Consider the following 23,778-nt stretch of genomic DNA (forward strand, 5'->3'; position numbering starts at 1 on the left):
GGGGGGGGGGGGGGGGGGGGGGGGGGGGGGGGGGGGGGGGGGGGGAGTGTTCCACAGGTGCGACCAGGTAAATCTTGGTCTCTTCGGATTGACGTCACCTGGCGCATGCCCAGTTGATCTGCACCCTCCCGGGCGCCGGCTGCATTTTCGCACACACGGGAAGAGTTGGTGGTGAAGAAGAACCCAGAAGTGTACCATCTTGCCTCCGTTCGTCCAAACACTGTTGTGTCTGGTTAGAAGACAGAACTGATTTATTCTTATCAAGAGTAGAGACCTTTTTTTTTGGTACGGGTGTTACTGGAAAGGGGTCCTGACCCAGAACCCAAGAAACGGTTCTTCCTTCTCATGCAAGAAAGAATTTGGGGCAAGTCCACAGAGTAAAGTGAAAGCAGGTTTATTAAGAAGGTAAAGGAATAAAAGAATGGCTACTCCATAGGCAGAGCAGCAGCATAAGCTGCTTGACTGAGTATACTTGTAGTTATTTCTTAATCATATGCTAAACAGGAGATGAATTATTCATGGCTTTTCCAGGAAAGGGACAGGAATTTTGCAGAAATAAGAGTTCCTCTTCCTTTTAGACTATATACAGTAACTTCTGGATGTAGCCAGGGCATTCGTAAACTGTCGTGGCGTTGGTGGGGGTGTCTTTTAGCATGTTAATACCTTATAACTAGAGTATAATGAGCAGTGAGGACAACCAGAGGTTACTTTCATTGCCATCTTGGTTTTGGCAGGATTGGGCCGGCATCTTTACTGCAGGGTCTTTATGACCTGTATCTCGTGATACTCGTCCTGCTGACCTCTTATCTCATCCTATGACGAAGAATGCCTAACCTCTTGGGAATGCAGCCCAGCAGATCTCAGACTCATTTTACCCAGCCCCTATTCAAGGTGGAACCACTCTGGTTGGAGCGCCTCTCATACCAGAATAGGCAAAGGATTGTCTATGGAATGGAAACACATTTTAATTTTTCTTAAAAAGTGTTTTGTGTACTGATATACTTAAGTGTCAATTGGGGTTATACTGTTATCCATTTAGATGTTTTCAGGATTTGTGTACTTCACTCCCTTTTAGCAAGAATGAAGAGCAGGAGACTTGTACTTCTACTTCTTAAGGTTAGAAAACGTGTCAAAATCATTTATTTTCAGAACAATTTTTAAAAGAAGAGGTTTCAGCAGCGGGCAATGAGGTCATAATCTTGCACTGCACTGTTTAGAATTGGAATTTCATGTGTTACTAAGGCCATTCTTATCCATAGATTCACTCTTCTGCTCTAGGAAAACAGAACATCAATGGGTAGATAAGTGTGCAAATAATGACTCAGAAATATGTTGGCAATGAGGTGAGCAAGAAAGGGTAGACGCAGACTTCTGTAAATAGTGTATTTGTGCACTGCAGTGATTTCCCATCTAAAGACTGTATTTCCCTGGGCTTCTCTCCGTCCTGGGGAGGTGTAATCAGGAAGGAGGAAGGATGGGCTGTCCTCTTTTATCAGTCATGTGAATACATGCACCTACTGCCTGGGACTTTTTTGCATTTGCATTACATTCCAAAAATTCCTTTCCTGAAAGCAGGCCCTAAGACATAGACTTAGGTACAGGTCATTTATTTGGAAGTGTACAAATAAAGGAGAAAGGAAAATGATGTGAAGAAGGGAGAAAATAAAATATGGGGTGCATTAATGAGGGGCTTTCTGCTGTAGGCAGCTGGAGCTCAGTCTTATTGGAGACTTTTTGAACCATGTAGAATGTGTCCTAGAATAATTTCTAGGTTGAGGGAAGCCTCTGGAGAGCCTAAAATCTCAGGAAGGCACTTTCTATAGTGTTTTCTGCTTGGACTCTGCCATCAGGCAAAGGCAGAAAGAACCTAGTGCTGAAGTTGGAGGCTTTCAATGTACACAGAAATCCAGATGAATTCCAAGGTGAATTCAGAGGTGGGCTGAGAGGATGTGGGGAGAGGCATCAACAAAGTCTGCTGCAGTCTTGGCTCTAAACACCCTTGGGAGACAGATTCCCATTTGAATCATGTCTCTTTTTTCAGTTAAGTTGGTATTTGTTGATGACATACCAAGGACAGTGCTAGAGACAGAAACAAGAATAGCAGTGCCTGTTACCTAGAAACTCCATCTGTTATGGAGGTAGGCTGATGAAGAAGTCATTTCTGTGCAACTGGTTCATTGAATCCAAGACAACCTCAATCATTTGCCATTATTTATATGACAAAGAAAATAAATATGCTCCAATTATAAATGTAAGATGCCATTCTGACTTCAAATATGTCAATAAATAAACAAAATCTACATGTCACACCTTAGCCTTGGTGAAATGTATTATGATGTATGGGATGCTGGATAAATAGGATGTTATTGTAGCCAGAAATGTGGCGTGCTAGGGAGTCATTCTAATTTCCATAAACAAGATGTGGATTAAGTTAGGTTAAAGGATATGGAGCGAAAAACAAATTATATACTTTTATCTTCCTCTAGTGTTATCCAACGTTTTCAGTTTTTGCCTAATAGTAAAAAACAGGTAGCATGTTTACAACTCTTTTCCTTTTTTTTTGAGACAAAGTTTCACTCTTCATGCCCAGGCTGGAGTGCAATGGCCTGATCTCGGCTCACTGTAACCTCCGCCTCCTGGGTTCAAGCTATTCTCCTGCCTTAGCCTCCTGAATACTGGGATTACAGGCACACAACACCAACCCTGGCTAATTTTCTGTATTTTTAGTAGAGATGGGGTTTCACCATTTTGGTCAGGCTGGTCTCGAACTCCTGACCTCAGGACATCCTCCCACCTCAGCCTCCCGAAGTGCTGGGATTATAGGCGTGAGTCACCGTGCCCGGCCTGCATGTTTACAACTCTTATTATGTGCCTGGCACTATTCTTGGTGTGTCATTCACATCATATCACTGAATCCTCACAATTCTGTGAGGCAGGTACTTTCATAGACTGGGAAACTGAGGCTGAGCTGGTTGAATAATTTGTTCAAGGCGATAGGCCCTATGAGGTAGAGTAGAAGTCATTATACACTTTTAGTGAGTATCAGAGATGATTGGCTTCCGTTAAAGGGATAGACATAAATCATTTTGGAGCCAAAGGAAGAAGGTTTTGGTGTCCAGTAATATCTGGGGCTGTGTCAGGTTTAGGCAGCCAGAAGCAATGTGGCTGAAGAGAGAATAAGACTTGCTGTCTGGAAGGAATCGAGGTCATAGACTGTTGTTGCGTCTAACTTAGTTTGAAGGCAGAGGCAAGAACAAAAAGGGGAGATTGAACAGTGAGGATAAAACCTGGGAGTATTGAGAACAGGAGACAATGAACTTGAGACCATTGTGTGGGGCAAAGAGTTTAGAAAGAAATCTTCAAAGAGTGAGAGAGTGTGTCTTTTATATAGCATGGGCTGACATGATGGCGCACGCCTGCAGTCCCAGCTACTCAGGAGGCTGAGGCAGGAGGATCGCTTGAGTCCAGGAGTTAAGCCCAGCCCGGGAAACTTAGCGAGACCCATCTGTTAAAAAAAAAAAGAAGATATAGCTTGGGTAGATTTTCCTGTTAAAGAAAAAAGCACTGAGATGGAAAATGTCAGAATAAAACTTAACATAAGGGAGACTAGAATCTGCTGAGAAACAACTTTGTTCCTGAAGTCACATGGCTCATTTTCCCATCCTTCTTATCTTTCCCCCTTCTTCGGTTTTTCTAATATCATCTGCTACTTAATTTGACAATTATTCGGCAAGTTTTGGGTGTGTTTATTCTGGTGAAATATAAGTGCTATTGGAAAGAATGTTGCCCCAGCCCATACACTCAATTGGTATGGAGTTGGAATAATAATCCACAATCAATTAGTTTTAGTAAGCCACAACTATTTGCTACTAAGCCATATAGATCTTTTAAAAACCTTAAAATTTCATCTGGATTGCTTAGATTGATTGACATAAATCACTTTATTGCTAATTTTCTGTGTGAGGCATTATGTATGTAAGCTTTACGTACATGGCTTTAATTCATTATCCTAACTATACAACGAGGGAAGTGCCATTATTGTTCCCCTTTTACAGATGAGTAAACAGAAGCACTAAGAGGTTAGGAAACTTGCCTAAGGCTAAGTAATTACAGAGTCAGGATTCTAATCCAGCTCCATTTGATTCAAATTTCATGCTATTTACCACTACTCTGAACTACCTTGGGCTCTATAAAAAGATATATTTAAACGTTCTATGAACTTTAAAGTGTCAGTCAGCTCTTTGGAGCCTGAAGGTAACATACTGGCACCGAAACAGCAGATGCTTCTGTGGATGTTTTCTTTACCATTGGTGTGCAGGCAGGCAGGACATCACCGTCTGTAGGTCTGTCAGCCCCACATATTTTTTTTTTCCAAACCTGTCTGCACCTAGAAGTGTCAGAGAACTGCTATTTCTGCAGGCAAAACAGTCAATAATTCCAAAGGTTAGACACCAACCAGGCTCCTTTCATGAGGTTGTGAGGTAGGTGGAGAGATTGGGGGCTGGGGGAAAGAGTGGGTGATGGGAAGGGGAGGGAGGATGGGAAGTGAGAACAGAACAGAGAGCAAAGTAAACGACTTGTCAAAGTCATGTAAGAGGCAAAACCAAGACTTGAATGAGGTGTTCTCACCACAACCTCAGAGGCACCCTTTCTGCCTCATGGAGATGATAAGCCTCAATAACCCCAGAAAGTATAAAGTCAGCACTTTATCACTTCTGCATTTGTAGTTATTTTCTAGATGTGCCAATTTGCATGTTTGGCTTGAATTAAATAATTTAACTGTCTTGCATTCTCATTTCTTTCTTTCAAAGTTTGAAGCTACTTCTCCGAGATACTTTTTCCATGATGCTATTAATTGGGGTGAGAGCAAAATAAAAGGTCAGTGTTTATACTTAGGTTTTCGTATTTGCTTTCTCAGAAAATCCCTTTGGGGAATATATTGAATCAAGTATTTATTGTTTCCATAAACCACATGAAGGAAAGTGAGGCAGGATGGTAATAATACTTAGTAATAATTTAAGTTCACTTCTTAGAGAAATTTGAATTGTTTCTGAGAATAACCAGGGCCAAACATTTAGACAAACCTGATAACTGCATGACCAGGGAAGATGTCACTGAGTATCAGAAACTATTTTTTTTGGTGAGTCAATTACTTGATCCCTATTTTTTGTTACCAATTCCCCATTTCCATTAAGAAGAATGCTGATGGTAGTTTGAAATTTAATTTGAGTGGTAACTATGAAATAGAAATTATCATTGTTGCGTTTAAAATAACAATGATCCTCACCAGTTTTCATTTGATACTTGTTTTCAGGAGAATAAGCAGGACTGTAAATACATTTTTAAAGGAAATACATTTGTTTATCTAAATATTTAGCATCTCTTCATCAGAAAAATGCAAGACTGTGATCTAAGATAAATTGTAAATATAGATGTGCCCCTAGTGGAAAAAACTGCTTTTAAGTTTATGAAGAACATCATTTTTTTTAAACCTGTATTTATGGACTAAGTTAAAACAGCATATTTTGTCCTCACTTAAGATATACTTGGAGATTTGTGCATTTTTAAAAGTAAAGAGACGGCCGGGCGCGGTGGCTCAAGCCTGTAATCCCAGCACTTTGGGAGGCCGAGACGGGCGGATCACGAGGTCAGGAGATAGAGACCATCCTGGCTAACCCGGTGAAACCCCGTCTCTACTAAAAAATACAAAAACTAGCCGGGCGAGGTAGCGGGCGCCTATAGTCCCAGCTACTCCGGGAGGCTGAGGCAGGAGAATGGCGGGAACCCGGGAGGCGGAGCTTGCAGTGAGCTGAGATCCGGCCACTGCACTCCAGCCTGGGGGACAGAGGAGACTCCCTCTCCCAAAAAAAAAAAAAAAAAAAAAAAAAGTAAAGAGACATTTTAGATCAATGGATCTTAAGGTGGAGAGGAATCATACGGGTTTTCGAATTCTTGCCTTTGGCAGAACTGTGGTCAAATGATCAATTATATAACTATCTTCTGGGAATTAAGATGTTCTCTCTTCTCCTCATGTGTTACATTCTTCCTGCTTGAGTTTTGCCAGTTGCCTCTTGTTCTCTCCTTATTAGAGGAAATTTTTTCACTGATTCATTTGCATTTTTAAAACTCACTTAGGAGATGATGGTAAAATTAGAGTTAGAGTTCACAGTTACTTGCTTCCTCTTTTTAACATAATTTGTTGGGACAATTTTATAATTTTTTTTTCCATGAAAGAAATAAATTTTTGGTGACAGTAGTGACTTTGGCTTCTCCTTCATCAAAATTTAAGCATAGGTTTCTTTTTCTTTTTCTTTTTTTGGAGACGGTCTTGCTCTGTCGGCCAGGCTGGAGAGCAGTAACGTGATCTTGGCTCACTGCAACTTCTGCCTCCTGGGTTCAAGTGATTCTCCTGCCTCAGCCTCCAGAGTAGCAGGGATTACAGGTGTCCACCACCAAGCCTGGCAGCATAGGTTTCAAAGAATGTGTCATTTGTAATTGAGCCTGAGGATTAATATACAAACCTCAAATGAAATGTTTAATCATTCTCTTCAAAAGCAGGAGTCTCCGTTTGAGTTTTATGCTTTGCCTGATCCCTCAAGTTAATGATAGTCCCGATTCTTTTTGTTGTTGTTGTTGAGACAGAGTCTAGCTCTGTCACCCAGGCTGGAGTGCAATGGCACAATCTCAGCTCACTGCAAACTTCACTGCCTGGGTTCAAGCAATTCTCCTGCCTCAGCCTCCCGAGTAGCTGGGACTACAGGCATGCACCACCACACCCAGCTAATTTTTGTGTTTTTAGTAGAGATGGGGTTTCACCATGTTGGCCAGGCTGGTCTCGAACTCCTGACCTCAAATGATCTGCCTGCCTTGGCTTCCCAGAGTGCTGGGATTATAGACGTGAGAGACCCTATTCTTTAATAGAGTGTTTGCTCCTGGAAGAGTAGCTGATGGGATGTGCAGCCAGCACCAAACTCCATCAACAGAATCATCTGCAGCTTGTGTATTTCTGGTTCTCATCATCTGGGACAGAGATTCCTTACATGGGAACTTGACCTTTGATTTGCTTGAAAGGGGCTAACCTTTGCTCTCAGGGTAGTTTGAGATGTGAAAGCCTGCCTTTCTTGCTTCACAGCACACATAATAAAATGAACTAGACAGAGACTTGATGGGTTTAGTTCTTTAGCTTAGCAAGGCAAGAGGCCGAGAGTTCTGTTTAAGTTAATAGTGATTACAATTTGTCCAAGCTGTATCTTGACATATTATGCTTAAAAGAACAAATGGATGCCAGAAGATAACTTTTTCTTCCCCTCCTCAGGTTCTTGTCCTTATGAATGCCTTAATGGAGCTTTCTGTTCTAAGACTGGAACATGTGACTGTCAAATATTTCAGGCTCTTGGGACAAGATGCCAGATCAGTAAGTTTCAGGGATGCTTATGAGAGAATTATGAGATATCAAGGAAAAAATTAAGGCATAATTTGCTGTAATAATGTTCATCCATTGGGAGTCGTATATTAACTAGAGAGCCCACAATTCATTCTCAGTAATTTGATGTAATTTAGAAACAATGTAAAACAAAAGTACATAGGGCCACTATCCCTTCTCATTGAACTCTCTTATTGCTTCAAGTATTTTTTCCATTTTCTATAGTAATAGCCTATTATTATTATTATTATTATTATTATTATTATTATTATTATTTGAGACGGAGTCTCACTCTGCACTGTCACCCAGGCTGGAGTACAATGGCACGATCTCAGCTCACTGCAACCTCTGCCTCCCGGGTTCAAGTGATTCTCCCCCCTCAGCCTCCCGAGTAGCTGGGACTACAGGCAATCGCCATCATGTCCGGCTAATTTTGGTATTTTAGTGGAGATGGAGTTTCACCATGTTGGCCAGGATGGTCTTGAACTCCTGACCTCGGGTGATCCTCTCACCTAGGCCTTCCAAAGTGCTGTGATTACTGGCATGAGCCACTGCACCCAGCCAGTAATAGCCTATTAAAACCAGGTTCTCATTCATCTCTCTTTTGCTTTATAAAACAGATTTTTTTATTTGGAGCCAGTCATTCTTTTGGACCTTTAATTAATTGGACATTTTGTATGTTAAAAAATAGTACTGAGACTTCTTCAAGGGCAGGGGCTTTTTTTTTTTTTTATTTTTTTAATAAACCTTTTATCCACAGTGTCTAAGAAAGGATTCTATGTCTACCATAATCAATAAATATTCATTTGTTTAATCAGTATTCACTGGCATCTAGATCCCAGGCTAGGCATTGGGGATACAACGGTGAATAATACAAACATGTTCCTGTCCTCCTGGAGGTTGCAGTCTATAGAAGGTGATAAATACGCAACAGATACACAATAATTAAACTTGTGACAGGTGCTGTAGAGTAAAGTACAAGATGCTATAAAAATATGAAGCAGAGGTGAGGCATACTGTCAGGGAAGACTGCCTGAATAATGAATAATTCTGTGTTTTTTCCTGAAAAGGCCACAGTTGTCCAAGGCTAATAAATTTAGGTGGGAATCACAAAAATGCAAGATGTAAAGAGTCACCCTTATCTTCATGCACTCCCCCCCACGAGTGTATCAAAATGTTTTACACGTATTGAGTACTCAGTGAATGTTACTGATTTTCATATTATTCTAAAGAGAATAGTTTAGAAAACAAAAATAGAATAGAAGATTATCTACAAGGGTAAGAAAAAAAGGTAGGCATGACAATAGGAGATACAGTTGTATGATTTAAGATAAATACTGCTTGAAATTTGGCCAGTTTGAGGTCATGAATTGTTAAATTACAGCATACCTTTTTTTTTTTTTTTTCTGGAGGCAGAGTCTTAACTGTCACCCAGGCTGGAGTACAGTGGCGCCATCTTGACTCACTGCAACCTTCGCCTCCTGGGTTCAAGGGATTCTTGTGTCTCAGCCTCCTGGGTACCTGGGATTACAGATGCGTGCCCCCTACCTTGCTGGCTAATTTTTTGTATTTTAGTAGAAACAGAGTTTCACCATGTTACCCCGGCTGGTCTCAAACTCTTGAGCTTAGGCAGTCCGCCCACCTTGGCTTCCCAAAGTGCTAGGATTACAGGTGCAAGCCACCACTCCAGCCAAATTCCAGCATACTTTGAATGACTAATGCTCCCCACATCCAGGTCCCAGACACATAAATATGATTTTTTTTTGTCAATGGTTATTTTTCTCTGTGGATACCATAAAAAAGCCATTTTTGAAAGACTAGAATACTCTGATGCTGCATATGCTAATCTTTAGGACACTCAGTGGTGACATTTCTCTCTTTTCTGAGCCATCTTTCTTGCTATATTATGATCACCTTTTACTGTATTATTTTCCATACTCCTTTTTTTTCTTCTAGAATCTTTTTTTGGAAACAAAAATTAAGGAACTTTCTAACATAAATCTTCTTCACAACTACTTGGAAACCCTGTTTTATCAACTACTTTGATAGTTTTGAGAACAGTTGGTAATTTTATGTTAGTTATTTCTTCTTGTGATATAGACCAAGGAAGGAAATTTAAATGAAAATTAGAATCATTTACGGTGACTGACTGAACACTGCTAGAAACATGTAATTTATTTTGTCTACAAAATATTATTCTGTTTCTTTTCAGTCCCAAACATGGGCAACGGCAGAGATGGGATTTGTAAAACCTGGGGACAGTATCATTTTGAAACATTTGATGGCATCTACTATTACTTCCCAGGAAACTGTTCTTACATTTTTGCAAAGGACTGTGGTGATTTGGAGCCTCGGTACACTGTATGGGTAGGTGATTGTAGGACATAATTAACTTAAAAATATTATCTCTGGAAAAGTATGTATTTGAAAAGTACTTAGCAAATGATACAAAATATATACTAATCATAGAATGAATACTTATTTTGAAGAGGGTTTGCGTTCAGGTACCAACCATATTACTCACGCTTCCTTCCTTCCTGATACTTCCAGTTAGATATGTCCAGCTGGTTTAATTTTTTGAAATGACACACTCAGTATGAATCAGAGGCTAACATTTATAAAATGGAGTATATGAGTTACATAAACACAGGCTATAGGATGGGAAGATGGACAACTAATTGCTAGGTAGTTTGATACTATATGACTGAGCTCAGAGAATGAATTCTTAGTTGCAGAATTCTTGACTCAAATGAATTCTTAGGAGACCTCTCAAAAATATAAGCTGTAGAGTGGTTCTAGTTGAATAAGGATATCAGGGACCTCTTTCCTTGGCTACCATCTTCTGAATTTCTAGGTGTTTCATTCATTACCAGTAAACTGCTATTTTGTTCCATTTAAAAGCTACAGCTCTCCATAGCCAAAATATGTTTTAATCTCTGTTATGCTTTCCCTTTTTACTTATGTTGGGGCTGCCTACATTCTCCTCCTCTCTAAGGTGATACAAATATTAAAAGTAGTCCCTGAAGCTTGTTTTTTTTCCCATAGGTTTTTGGGGGAACAGGTGGTGTTTGGTTACATGAATAAGTTCTTTAGTGGTGATTTCTGAGATTTTGGTGCACCCATCACCTGAGCAGTGTACATTGTACCCAATGTGTAGTCTTTTATCCCTCACCACCCCCACCACCCCCCAGCCTTTCCCCTTGGTCTCCAAAGTCCATTATATAATTCTTATCCTTTTGCAGTCTCATAGCTTAGTTCCCACTTATGAGTGAGAACATGTGGTGTTTGATTTTCCATTCCTGAGTTAGTTAACTTAAAGTAATACTTTCCAATTCCATGCAGGTTGCTGCAAATGCCATTATTTTGTTCCTTTTTATGGCTGAGTAGTATTCCATGGGGTGTGTGTGTGTGTATATATATATGTGTGTGTGTGCATGTGTATGTATATGCATGTTATATATATGGTATATATGTGTATATATATGGTATATATGTATATATCTAATATTTTCTTCATTCATTGATTGATGAGCATTTGGGCTGGTTCCATATTTTTGCAATTGTGAACTGTGCTGCTATAAACATGCATGTGCAAGTACCTTTTTTGTATAATGACTTCTTTTCTTCTGGGGAGATACCCAGGAGTAGGATTGCTGGATCAAATGGTAGAGCTACTTTTAGTTCTTTAAGGAATCTCTACACTCTTTTTCATAGTAGTTGTACTAGTTTACATTCCCAACAACAGTGTAAAAGTGTTCCCTTTTCACCATATCTACACCAACATCTATGATTTTTTGATTTTTAAATTATGTTCATTCTTGCAGGAGTAAAGTGGTATTGCATTGTGGTTTTGATTTGTTTTTCTCTGATAAATAGCGATGTTGATCATTTTTTCATGTTTGTTGGCCATTTGTATACCTTCTTTTGAGAATTGTTTATTCATGTTCTTAGCTCACTTTTTGATGAAATTGTTTGTTTTTTTCTTGCTAAAGTTCCTTATAGATTCTGTATGTTAGTCCATTGTTGGACGTATAGATCGCAAAGATTTTCTTCCACTCTGTGACTTGTCTGTTTACTCTGTTGATTATTTCTTTTAATGCATAAAAGCTTTTTAGTTTAATTAAGTCTTGTCTGTTTATATTTGTTTCTGTTGTGTTTGCTTTTGGGTTCTTGGTCATGAATGCTTTGCCAAAGCCAATGTCTAGAAAGCTTTTCCAATGTTATAATCTAGAATTTTTATGGTTTCACATCTAGATTTAAGTATTTGATCCATCCATCTTGAGTTGATTTTTGTATAAGGTGAGAGATAAGGATCCATTTCATTCTTCCACATGTGGCTAGCCAATTATCCCAGCAATATTTGTTGAATAGAGTGTCCTGTCCCCACTTTATGTTTTTGTTTGCTTTGTCAAAAATCAGTTGGCTGTAAGCATCTGGCTTTATTTCTGGGTTCTCTATTGGTCTATATGACTGTTTTAATACCAGTACCATGCTGTTTTGGTGACTATGGCTTATACTATAGTTTGAAGTCAGGTAATGTAATGCCTCGAGCTTTGTTCTTTTTGCTTAGTCTTGCTTTGGCTATGTGGGCTCTTTTTTGGTTCCATATGAATTTTAGGATTGTTTTTTCTAGTTCTGTGAAGAATGATGGTGATATTTTGATGGGAATTGCATTGAATTTGTAGATTGCTTTGGCATTGGTATGGTCATTTTCACGATGTTGATTCTACCCATCGATGAGCATGAGATGTGTTTCTATGATTTCTTTCCTCAGTGTTTTGTAGTTTTCCTTGTAGAGGTATTTCACCTCCTTGGTTAAGTATATTCCTAAGTATTTTAATGTTTTTGCAGCTATTGTAAAAGGGGTTGAGTTCTTAATTTGATTCTCATCTTGGCCACTGTCGGTGTATAGTAGGGCTACTGATTTGTACAGATTAATTTTGTATCCTGAAACTTTTAGACCCTGAAACTTTTTAAGGCTACAAATCTTTGTGACCCAGAAAAGAAGCACAACTCGGTGACTACAGTCAATAATATCTTAATTGTACATTTTTAAATAACTTTAAAAGTGTAATTGGATTGTTTGTAACACAAAGAATAAATGCTTGAGGGGATGCATACATCCTTCTCCATGATGTGATTATGTAACATTGCATGCCTATATCAACACATCTCCTGTACCCTACAGATACATGTATATGCACCTACGATGTAACCACAAAAATCAAAAATAAAAAACTAAACAAAATAACAAATGTATTTAAAGTAAAAAAAAAAAAAAAAGAAATGAGATTTATTGAAATTTAACTTATGGGGCATAAGAATAAAAATTTAGAGGTCTCTTTAGATAGGGAAGTTGGTGAAAAAGACCTGTGCTTACAAGTCTCCTGTTCTCGGTTCTCTCATTTACTACTCCCCAACCCCTTACTTGTTTTATTGCTTGAACACCCTTTGATCATCTCTTTAAAATGTTCTTGTTCAGTGTCTCACTCTTTTGAGGACCGAGGTATCAATGAGATAACTTGTTCTTTCTTAGTAACACACAATGCTGAACTATGCTTCTGGAGTTAGTAGATAGATATTGTTTCTATGTGGCCTGGTTTTGAAGAGTAAAATTTGCTTTCAAATAAATACATCAATTTACTTGAAATGTCATCTTTCCCCTTGATTATAAAAGCAGTTCACTTCTTTTGTAGAAAATTTGGAAAATTCAGAGAAGTCTGAAAAATGTTAGAATTATCACTTAAGAGTTACCATTGGTTAACAGCTTCATCTATTTCCTTCTCAACATTTTTCCTCTGAATTTATATATATTTATAAAATTTAAACTATAGTTTTCTGCCCTACACTTTCAATTAACATTATGTCTTCAACTTCCTTCAATGTCAGATATTCTTGATACATCCAAATACAGTTAGCTGTATTTTTTCCAACTTCTGTAATAATTAAATCTGCTTCAAATAATTTAATGATGTCCTATATTGGAAATTTAGATTTTTTTTAAAATTATAATTTCAAAGGATATATTGATAAACATTATGATACAGATATCCTTATCTATACCCCCTATTATTTTTTCCATCTTTAAATTCTATTTGATTTTTATGAAAATAATACATGTGTATGGTGAAAGATTTCATCCCAGAATATACAGCAAAAAAATAGCCTCTGCCTTCCTTCATCTTCTACCGTAGCAGAAGTCTGGTTCTCAAGAGGCAATTACTTCAACTAATTTAGCTGTTTCTTCTAGTTTTTATCTTACACATCAAAATATGCCATTATCTCTTTATTTTTCAAAGTTAGGCCTTATTCCTTCACTTCCTATTATGGAAAATGAGAAATTATCTTAGTTATACCACCCTTCCTGCTCCTAACACACACACACACACACACACACACACACACACACACACACTTCCCTTCTCTCCTCCTTACAGAGTTATGTCACCATTTTTGGTTAAATAATTTATCTTTTTTATATTATTGTCACTATGTAAATATTGTTTAGAGCTGATCACAATAGGTTATGATGATTTTATGTCTCTACTTGTATATTTTTCTAGAGCAAAAAGTTATCCCATTTTTTCTTTGCTGCATTCTCTTTACTCCAGTCACTAATATTTTTCCTAACTCTCTCCCTCTATAAAACTCTTCAATATGGTCAGATGCATTAGGCAAGCTATCAGCTTCTCTCATGAGACAACCCTTCCTCAGTTTTTCCTTCTCATCTTTTAATTCAGACTAGTTGCTTTTGAATTCTACTGTACACCTATCACTTGGGATTTCTTTTCATCATCCTACTGGAGAATTTTATTCTTCTCTCTCCTCAGTTTTCCTCTTTCTTGGTTCCCACCAATGTCTAGTGGTCCTTTAACTTTGTTCATACTAGAGAGATGGGTTCTGAAAAGCTTATTGGATGCTCTGAATATGTGGCCAGTGTTTGTAATGGTGATTAAGCAAGGACCCATTTCCTCTTTGTTTACTCACTCATTTTAATTGACTAAGTTGGTTCCTGGAAAAGGAAGATGCTTTCCTGGAAAGTGTGCATGGGAAGAGAAGTTTTGAAGCCTTGATTTTTATTTAAAAATCACTTTCAGAATTTTAAATTTCAATTCACTCTGATTTCTGATCATTTTGCATATAACCTTACCCAACCTCCAGAAATTTTTACCTCTTTTAATTCCCAGAGTTCTGATATTTTGTAAATATGTGAATTTCTTTTCCCATTTTTTTTTTTTGTTTGTTTGTTTTGTGCTGGGCACTTGATGGGATTTTATATTGGAGCTCATATATTGGAGCTGTGGGGTGGAGTGATCCCTTAATTTTATCATTGATTCTTGCCTATTTTCCACCTTTTCCTTTTCTGTTCTACATTTTGGGATATTTCTGTCCAATTCTGAGATGTTTATTTTCCCACCTTTCTACTTCAGTTATACATTTCTTCTTTTATATTGTCAGTATTCAATTTTTTGTTTTTATTCTTTGAATTTTGTTTTTAGCAACATTTTATTCTCAGTTCAAGGATGGCATATATCATTTTTCTCTCAGAAGATGTCAACTATGTATTTTTAAAGTTTTTGGATTTTTCTAAATTGTTTTTTATTTATTTGATTCCCTTTCTTTTGTTTATTTGATGTCTTTCATGTCACAGACTTTCATCAAATGACTAATGATTCACGAATATTTGTTCACATTTGAAAATAAGTCTCTAAAAGCGAATTGGAAACTCTGGATATATGCATGGGGGCTTGTTGAACTAGTGTGAGAGTGAGCAAGGATCTTCTTATTTCATTAGATAAGCTCCCAAATATTAGTAACTATATGTCTTTTTTTCCATTTTGTTTCCCGAAAGAAGAATCCTCCAATATCTAGTCTGGGGTCATGTGGCTGGATTCCTGGATCCTGAGAACATTTTAGGCCTACTCTTACCTCAGGCTTTAGTACTTGCTATTTCCTTTGCCTAGAATGGTATTCCAGATATCCCATACGGCTTGCTCTCTCTCATACTCCATCTTTACTAGAATTTCATCTTTTCAGCAAGGCCTTCCTTGGCCACTCACTCTGAAATTGCCCTCAGACCTTGACACATACACACCGTATCCCCTTTCCCTGCTTAATATTTCTCCTTAATGTCATCTACCATAGTATATATTTTAGTTTCACATAGCTATATTTTCTGTTAGCTGTTTTCCTCTAATAGAATACAAGTTTCATGAGGGCAGATATTTTGTCTGCTTTGTTGACTGATCTATCCCCAGAACCTAGAACAGTGCCTGGTACATAATAAATGATCAGTACAATTTGCTGATTAAGCATAAAACTAATATGCATTAAATTACTACAATATTAAAACTATATTATTGAGGCTGGGTGCGGTGACTGACACCTGTAATCCCAGCACTTTGGGAGAGGCCGAGGTGGGTGGATCACTTGAGGTCAGGGGTTTGAGACCAGCCTGGCTGGCTAACATAGTGAAACCCCATCTCTACCAAAAAAATATAAAAATTGGCCGGTTTGGTGGTACACGCCTATAGCCCCACTACTCAGGAGGCTGAGGCATGAGAAGCACTTGAAACCAGGAGGCAGAGGTTGCAGAGAGCTGAGATCACACCACTGTACTCCAGCCTGGGTGACAGAGAGAGACTGTATCTCAAACAAACAAACAAACAAACAAACCCCAAAACCAAACCAAAAACCCCTATACTATTGATAATTTTTAAAATCACTTTTAGGCTTAGAAAGTTCTTTTCCACCTCTATAGTTGTAATCTCTGTTTTCTTTCAATTATTTCATGATTTAGACATTTATACTTTACTTTTTGGACCTTTTGAAATTAATTTTGGTATAGGGTGAAAGAATCTAAGCTTCCTCTTCTCTTTTCTTCCTTGCATTCTTTTTTTTAAAACTAATTTTCTCGTTAATATTTTGAAAAATAATCTCTCTCTTCCCTAACGTGTCTGGCAATACATAAAAATAAAATCAATTTTATTTTTAGTGAGTTCATGGTCACTTTTCAACCTTTAAATATTGCTTTGTGTAGTGCTGCTCCATTCGAAGCTCTGTTTTATGATTCTCTAACTGGTAAAAAATGTGGACATAAAAATGACAAACGTGCTTCTTTGTGGTGCTCTACAGTTTTACTATCAGAGCTAATTTCTCCCAAAGCATACCATGTACCTTGAGAATATTAACAGCCAACATGTGAAGATTCAAATCGTTCTAAAAATATGCTGATTAATTTGTATTTTAGGAAGTTAATTTTGTTGCCCAATTTCTGAGGTAAATATTTCTTTTCTCTCAGAAATCCCAAATGTAGTTATAACGTTGTAAAGTGTCATGGGACTAATGAAGCTATATGATTGTAAACATACATTGTGGTTTTAGTAACTCAAATTTGTTATTTGTTCCTATGCTTTCTTTTTGTTTTTCTCCCTTTAAGGTTCATAACAGCCCTAAATGTCTTGGTTCGGTGTATTCTTGTTATCGGTCAATCAGCTTGTTCTTTTCAAACCAAGAGGAAATTCGAATTTATGGTCATGAAATAAAAAAGAATGGAATCAGGTAGGATGTGGGAAACAGTGAAATGTCAATAACACCACAAATTAATAGAATTTCCAAACATCGCATGCTGGAAGTGAACTGTGGAGAGTAGGAAGAGAGAATTTCTTCAACAATGCTCTTAAAGGTATAACATACAGACATCAAAACTTCAGAAGGCTCTGAGGCCAACTAGGTAGTCAGGAGTACAGTAAGTTTACCCTTCCTAATGCTGTGTGCAGAATATAAATATAATATGTTTACATGGGTGGAGATGAGAGTCTCTGTTTTTTTTTTTCCTGAGAGATTCAAGAGATTATCTTAAGAGTTCAACTCTTGATTCTTTTTGCCCTCTTTCTTAAATATTTTCTTTTTTCTTTAAAGCAGAAACTTAAAAATCTATTTTCTTTTATTTGGAAAGGATTCTGGAAGTTCTTTCCAAGTTTGTGTGAATGGGGTTTGGGTGTCACCTGAGATTTTCCACGGAAGTTCTGACAGACTGAGAGCCAGCAACTGCCTGGCCTCGAATAGACCAGAGAGAAGCCCACTTCCGGTTTCCTATCTGCCAAGAATATGACATGAGAATTTGGGGGCAGGGATGTTTCCATATTTGGCAAAAGGTTTTTTTACGTTTTAACCTAGAAATACTGTGGCATAATCTACCTTCCAATCTAAATAATTATAGAGAGACTCAATTTTTAATATTTCCTGGCTGGATTATGCCAGAACAAGTAAATTGTAGGCTGGAACAATTCTATTCATCATTCAGAATTCACTAACAAGTGTTTGAGCCATAGGAATACTTTTTAGCACAATGACTTTATCAACCCGTGTTGCTTTTTCTGGGTTTAGATTCCTCAAAAGGCAGCAGGTGGTAGAGAAAGGGCAGTGGAGAGAGCACCAGGGGAGCCTTGAAACAGCCAGACAACCCAGAGCAGCTTCTCCCCCTGTCTGAGGCTTATTTTCTTGGTCAGCTGGGTTCTGTACTTCTCATTTTCTCATAAAAGAAAGTTTAGGCATTTGAGTAAGAAGATAATACAGTTATACATGTATTTCCTAGAGCTGAATTTAAATAGCCATTTAGTATTCTTTATATGGAATCTTGGGTAATACAATGGACATTTAAAAATTTGTTATGTTTTGTAAAACAGACTTGCCATTCAGACTGATTTTCAAGAATATTCTTTATTAAAGCAGGGACATAATTAATTTTAACTCAGAGAAAGCATTTCTATGAGGATTTCAGATTGTGTGATGGAAAAAGGGTGGTCTTTTTATTATTCAGCAATATTGCTTACACAAATGCTGTTCCTGGCTTGGGGCCTAACTCACAGCAAATGCTACAGAAATATTTGCCATAATAAAATCAAACGTGTGGCTCTGTGCATGAAGCTTTACTTCTCTGGATTTCAGTTCTCTCACCTGTGAAATAAGGAGTTTCAGTACAAATGAATCCCTGAATACTTTTCAGCATTCAGTTCTGCATTCATTTAGGTTTACATTTTAATATTTCCTGCCTAGGTTGCATGTTTTTCTTTGACCTATTGGATATTGTCTAGTTTAAACGATTATCTCCTGTCTCCACTAGCATCCTTCTACGTTATAAACTTCAGGATAATCACAGTTATCCACCTTTATTTTCAAAAATGGAATATTTAACTAAATTTACTGTTAAAGAGACCAAATGACCAAGTGACAAATGACCAAACAAAAAAGTATGCATAATAGTACAACTATACTTCCGTAATAAGATTAGCATTCCATTACTTGGAAATATATTTATAAACATGATTCACTTCTTTTAAGTATAGTTTTTATAAACTTACAAACTTAAAAGAAGTGGTATTTCTTTAATGTTATTTCATATTGCTTACTGTGAATTCCTCATATTTATAATTTTTAATAAGAACGTATTATGGCAGTAGTTAGTTAGAGTCTCTTTTATCTATTCTCCAATTTAAACTTTTAGTTATTTTTCTATTTTTGTAAATAATTTTCTGTAAATAAGTATCTGTAAAAAATTTTGTTTGTGCAAATGGCTACAGATATTTTGAATTGTTTCTTCGGGGATTATCCCTTTGTTAATTAGTATGCTCAATTTTGTAGTTTTTGGTCCATTAAGCCACACTCTTCCTGGAAAGGAACTCACTAATTTGCAATTTTTGAGAGAAACATGTGAATATACCTATTAACTACCCATATTATTCACCTTATGGTATATAATTTTTATTTGACATGGCTACCTTTTTAAAAAATATTTTTATTTTTATTTTTGAAATGGAGTCTCATTTCATTGCCCAGGCTGGAGTGCAGTGATGTGATTTCAGCTTACCACAACCTCTGCTTCCCAGGTTCAAGCAATTCTCCTGCTTCAGCCTCCCAAGTACCTGGGACTACAGGCACGCGCCACCACGCCCAGCAATTTTTGTTTTTTTTAAGTAGAGACTCGGTTTCACTATGTTGGCCAGGCTGGTCTTGAACTCCTGACCTCGTGATCCACCCACCTTGGCCTCCCAAAGTGCTGGGATTACAGGCATGAGCCACCGAGCCCGGCTGACATGACTATCTTAATAGAAATGAGTTTTTTCCAGTTTCTTCAATTATTAGTACTTATTCTTTTTGGCAGTACTGATGGATGAAAGGATAATTGTGTTCTTTCAAAAGTATTCTAGGTGCTTTCAAAATATTCAATTGTTTAGTTCTCTTCAGTTACCTTGTGTTACCCGCTTCCTTTATATGTGCATATGCTTGTGAAAAATGGAAAAATTAGACATTGTATCAGGAGCTTAAATATTTTATGTGACCCTTGTTTAAACAGGCCAAAAGGTATCCAATTTAAAAATTTTGAGTATCACCTCTATGCAATACTGCATGATAAAGTATATTATATCCCTAATATTATACTTTGCAGTATTAAAAATGTAAGTTATAATTCATCATCGTTTGATATTTTTTAGAAAACAATGACTCATGTCAAGGTGTCATTTTAAAGATAGAAACTTGTATTTCCTTATAGCCATGTTTAAAATAAAATTAAACAAAATCAGAACTCAAGCATCATGTTCATATATTTTGATGATTGTTTGTCCTTACTTCAAAATTGTTGAGCAGCATTTTTAGATCACTTTAAATCTCTGGATAAAAAATAATAAATACACTTAAGCTGTAAGTATTCTAAATAGGCAAGGTTATTTTCCAGATTTAACAAATTGCCAGTATTTAGCAGCTGTGTTTTTGGTTGGTTCAAAAAAGCATCTAATTGTAAGTACAAAATCTAAATCAATATAAGAAAGCAGTGTCATTTTTGTTGTATTTTTTTTCAATACTGAAGTTTTCAAAAATGTTGAGATTTTTCCAGAGGATGGTTGCTTTGGAGCTCTTGCTGCACAGTTTATTCAATAATTTCAAGTAATCATTTTATTTTAATTATATCTCAGTCGCTTAAAAGTATGTCATCTGTAATTGAGACTTTATCATCATTCTTAGATAGCTTTTGTTCTGTTTTTTCGAGTTTAACGTTGCCTCAGACAATTGGACAGGTTTTCATTGAGAAACTAGCTGACTACGTTCTTGTGAAAACAACCTTTGGCTTTTCATTGGCTTGGGATGGGATATCTGGGATCTACCTCAAACTGTCTGAGGACCACAAGGGGAAATCATGTGGCCTATGTGGAAACTACAATGACATTCAATCTGATGATTTCACAATTCTGCAAGGTAAGTGAAGCAGAATAAATGCGTGGGTGCCTTCCAAAGCCACCTTCTTCCCCTGACCAAGTTGTTTGTACCCAGAAGACTTGTCATAGATTGGGGAAAATTTGTGGCTGTCACTTGCCTGCTTTGGTGCTTTTAAGCAAAGGTTGGATAGGAAGATTTTTTGGTGTAATTGTTGAAAACCATGAACTAGTTTACCTTTGCTAAATTAAATTAGCATGAAGCGCTTATTCACATAACACATTTTAATAGAGCATTTGCTTTGTGTCAGAAGGTTGGGATACCTCTGTATACACTGCTTTAGGAACCTGGAATACATCATTGAACAAAACCTTTCATATCTTCAAGTTTATATTCTAGTGATTCAAACCCATTTGGGTCAAATATGTCTATGTTAGGACAAAAATTATTTTTATATCCCTTCTTGAAAGGAATAAATTGAATAATTGACAAATAATAGTTTTGCAAAAATAATCAAATGTGAACAGGAAAGTTGAATAGTAACTTGGAAAGGTTTTATGTACCTACTAGATCATCTATTAAATCTAAGTTATGAAACTAAAAGTAATAAGAAATAGGTTCTGTATCAATTCAGACACTAGTGTGCAATGACAATAAAATAAGAGAATCACACACCATAATCATGACTTAGGTCCAAACAAAGAAGTGAAATAAAAAAAGAATACTGTTCTTAGTACTGGTGAACTTGGTTTTGAATCTCATTTCAACTTTTAGAAGTTCTGCAATTTGAGGAAACTCATTTAATCACTTTTTTTTTTTTTTTGAGACGGAGTCTCGCTCTGTCGCCCAGGCTGGAGTGCAGTGGCCGGATCTCAGCTCACTGCAAGCTCCGCCTTTCAGGTTCATGCCATTCTCCTGCCTCAGCCTCCCGAGTAGCTGGGACTACAGGCGCCCGCCACCTCGCCCGGCTAGTTTTTTGTATTTTTTAGTAGAGACGGGGTTTCACCGTGTTAGCCAGGATGGTCTCTATCTCCTGACCTCGTGATCCGCCCGTCTCGGCCTCCCAAAGTGCTGGGATTACAGGCTTGAGCCATCGCACCCGGCTCATTTAATCACTTTTATGCTCAGTTTCTTCAGCTGTAAAATGGGGCTATAATAATTTGGAACTCACAGAGTCATCAGTAATAATAATAACGTATCTCAATAATATTTATAACAATAGTTAGTTTGAGCACATAGCTCTATTATTCCCAACACTCAGAACATCCTATAAGGTGAGTAGCCTTTTCTTTCCTCTCATTTCCTCTCCTTTCTTTTCTTTTCTTCTCTTCAAGATGAGGTCTTGCTATTTCTTTTCATTAAGATGCGGTCTTGCTGTTTTGCCCAGGCTGGTCTTGAACTCCTGGGCTCAAGTCATCCACTGGTCTCAGCCTTTCAAGTAGCTGGGACCACAGGTGCACCATTGCACCCAGCCAGTATTATTTTCTTAATTTTATGATGAGAACACAAGGTGATGTGTCCAGTGAAACATAGCTTGTAACTGATACTGTCAGGGTTGGATTACAGACCTGACAGGCTCCCAATCCTATGCTTAGATAAGTTCTTGAGTAATTGCCACTGAAGCTGTAAAGTGCTATATAATACTTTTGTTTTATATTATAAAATTAATAGAGATGATTTGCCCCTATGTTATGTTTTAAAGGATGGTGAAAGGACTACATAGAGTGTGGGCTCTGGAGTCAGACTGCATGATTCAAATTCAGCTTTATCACTTATTAAACTTTATAAGTTTAATGAAATAGTAAGAGCATATACTTCATAAGGGTCGCAAGGATTAAATGAGACAATTGGTGTAAAATACTTAGTACAGCACCTGGCACATAGATAATAACTCAATACATTTAATTTAATTTATAGTCATCTCCAAGTATTTCTTCATAAGCCTATAATGGGCCTGAAATAAAAACGTTTGAAAATGTCTCTACATTGCTTTGAGAAGCCTTTATTAAAATGCAAATGTTTTGCTCAAGATAATACATCATCAGGATTAGTTTACTAGTAGCTAGAGTGGAGAGCAGGGCTCCAAAAAGTCAATTTCCTCATATGTAAAATAGAGATAATGATAATGACTCTGGGAGCTTCCCAGCCAGTAAATATTGAACGAGAAAATGTAAATGAAAGTGTTTAAAATTCTCTGAGCACAATACAAATGTATAGTACTGGGATCATCTTGAAATGGTGCTTTGCACCCAGTTGGCATTTGCAATGAGAGGGGTCACAAATTTGGAATCTTGAGACTGTATTAGGAAGTAGGGTTTTGGATGCAGGCAGAATGAGTCAGATGGTAATTGCTGATTTCTTTTTCTTCTGTATCAAAGCTTCATGGAAAAAAAAAATACAAATACTTAGTCCAGTTCTCTGTGTTAGAGTTAGAAAAGACTGCTTTGGGGTAGGCTGGGTGTGGTGGCTCACTCCTGTAATCTCAGCACTTTGGAAGGCTGAGGCAGGTGGATCACCTGAGGTCAGGAGTTCAAGACCAGCCCAACCAACATGGTGAAACCCTGTCTCTACTAAAAATACAAAAATTAGCTGGGCGTGGTGACAGACACCTGTAATCCCAGCTACTCGGGAGGCTGAGGCAGGAGAATTGCTTGAACATGGGAGGTGGAGACTGCAGTGAGCAGAGATCATCATGCCACTGTACTCCAGCCTGTCTCAAAAAAAGAAAAAAAAAAAAAAGGGGGAAAGACTGCTGCTTTGGGCAACTCCTCCTGGGATGCCCAGGGAACACGGTATGGAGGTCAGGATAGAAAATAACATCTGCTCTTGTTAGAGGCAGGAAGACTTAGATTTGAGTTAAGGGCCAGACAGACTTGCACATTCCAGATAACCTGGAACATAAAATAGTTGTTCACAGTGAGCCAACTGGGCCAGCAAGCACAAGGGTGTCAGTGGATTAGAAGTGGAGGAAGACTGGCAGTAGGCAGTTGAACTGAATTATGGCTGAACTGGCAGAAGGCAAGAAGGATTCCGGAAAGTATATGGGAAAGACCTAAGGAAATATTTCAGCTACTTCACAATGTTATTTACTTCACAGTATAAGGCAGAGTAATTTTTTAAAAAACCTGACTTACAAAAACTTT

General features: G+C 37.5%; 1 protein-coding gene across 1 annotated transcript in view; it reads left to right on the forward strand.

Moving 5' to 3' along the window:
• OTOGL (otogelin like) overlaps positions 1-23,778 on the forward strand; it is a 239,565-nt gene that overhangs the window by 70,712 nt on the left and 145,075 nt on the right. The window contains exons 5-9 of the mRNA XM_023219423.1: positions 4,812-4,878; positions 7,316-7,414; positions 9,636-9,790; positions 16,863-16,984; positions 20,472-20,677. Coding sequence (XP_023075191.1) covers positions 4,812-4,878; positions 7,316-7,414; positions 9,636-9,790; positions 16,863-16,984; positions 20,472-20,677 — 649 coding nt within the window. The remainder of the gene's footprint in view (positions 1-4,811; positions 4,879-7,315; positions 7,415-9,635; positions 9,791-16,862; positions 16,985-20,471; positions 20,678-23,778) is intronic.

This window comes from Piliocolobus tephrosceles, chromosome 10 (assembly GCF_002776525.5).
Source record: "Piliocolobus tephrosceles isolate RC106 chromosome 10, ASM277652v3, whole genome shotgun sequence".
NCBI classification, from domain to species: Eukaryota; Metazoa; Chordata; class Mammalia; order Primates; family Cercopithecidae; genus Piliocolobus; species Piliocolobus tephrosceles.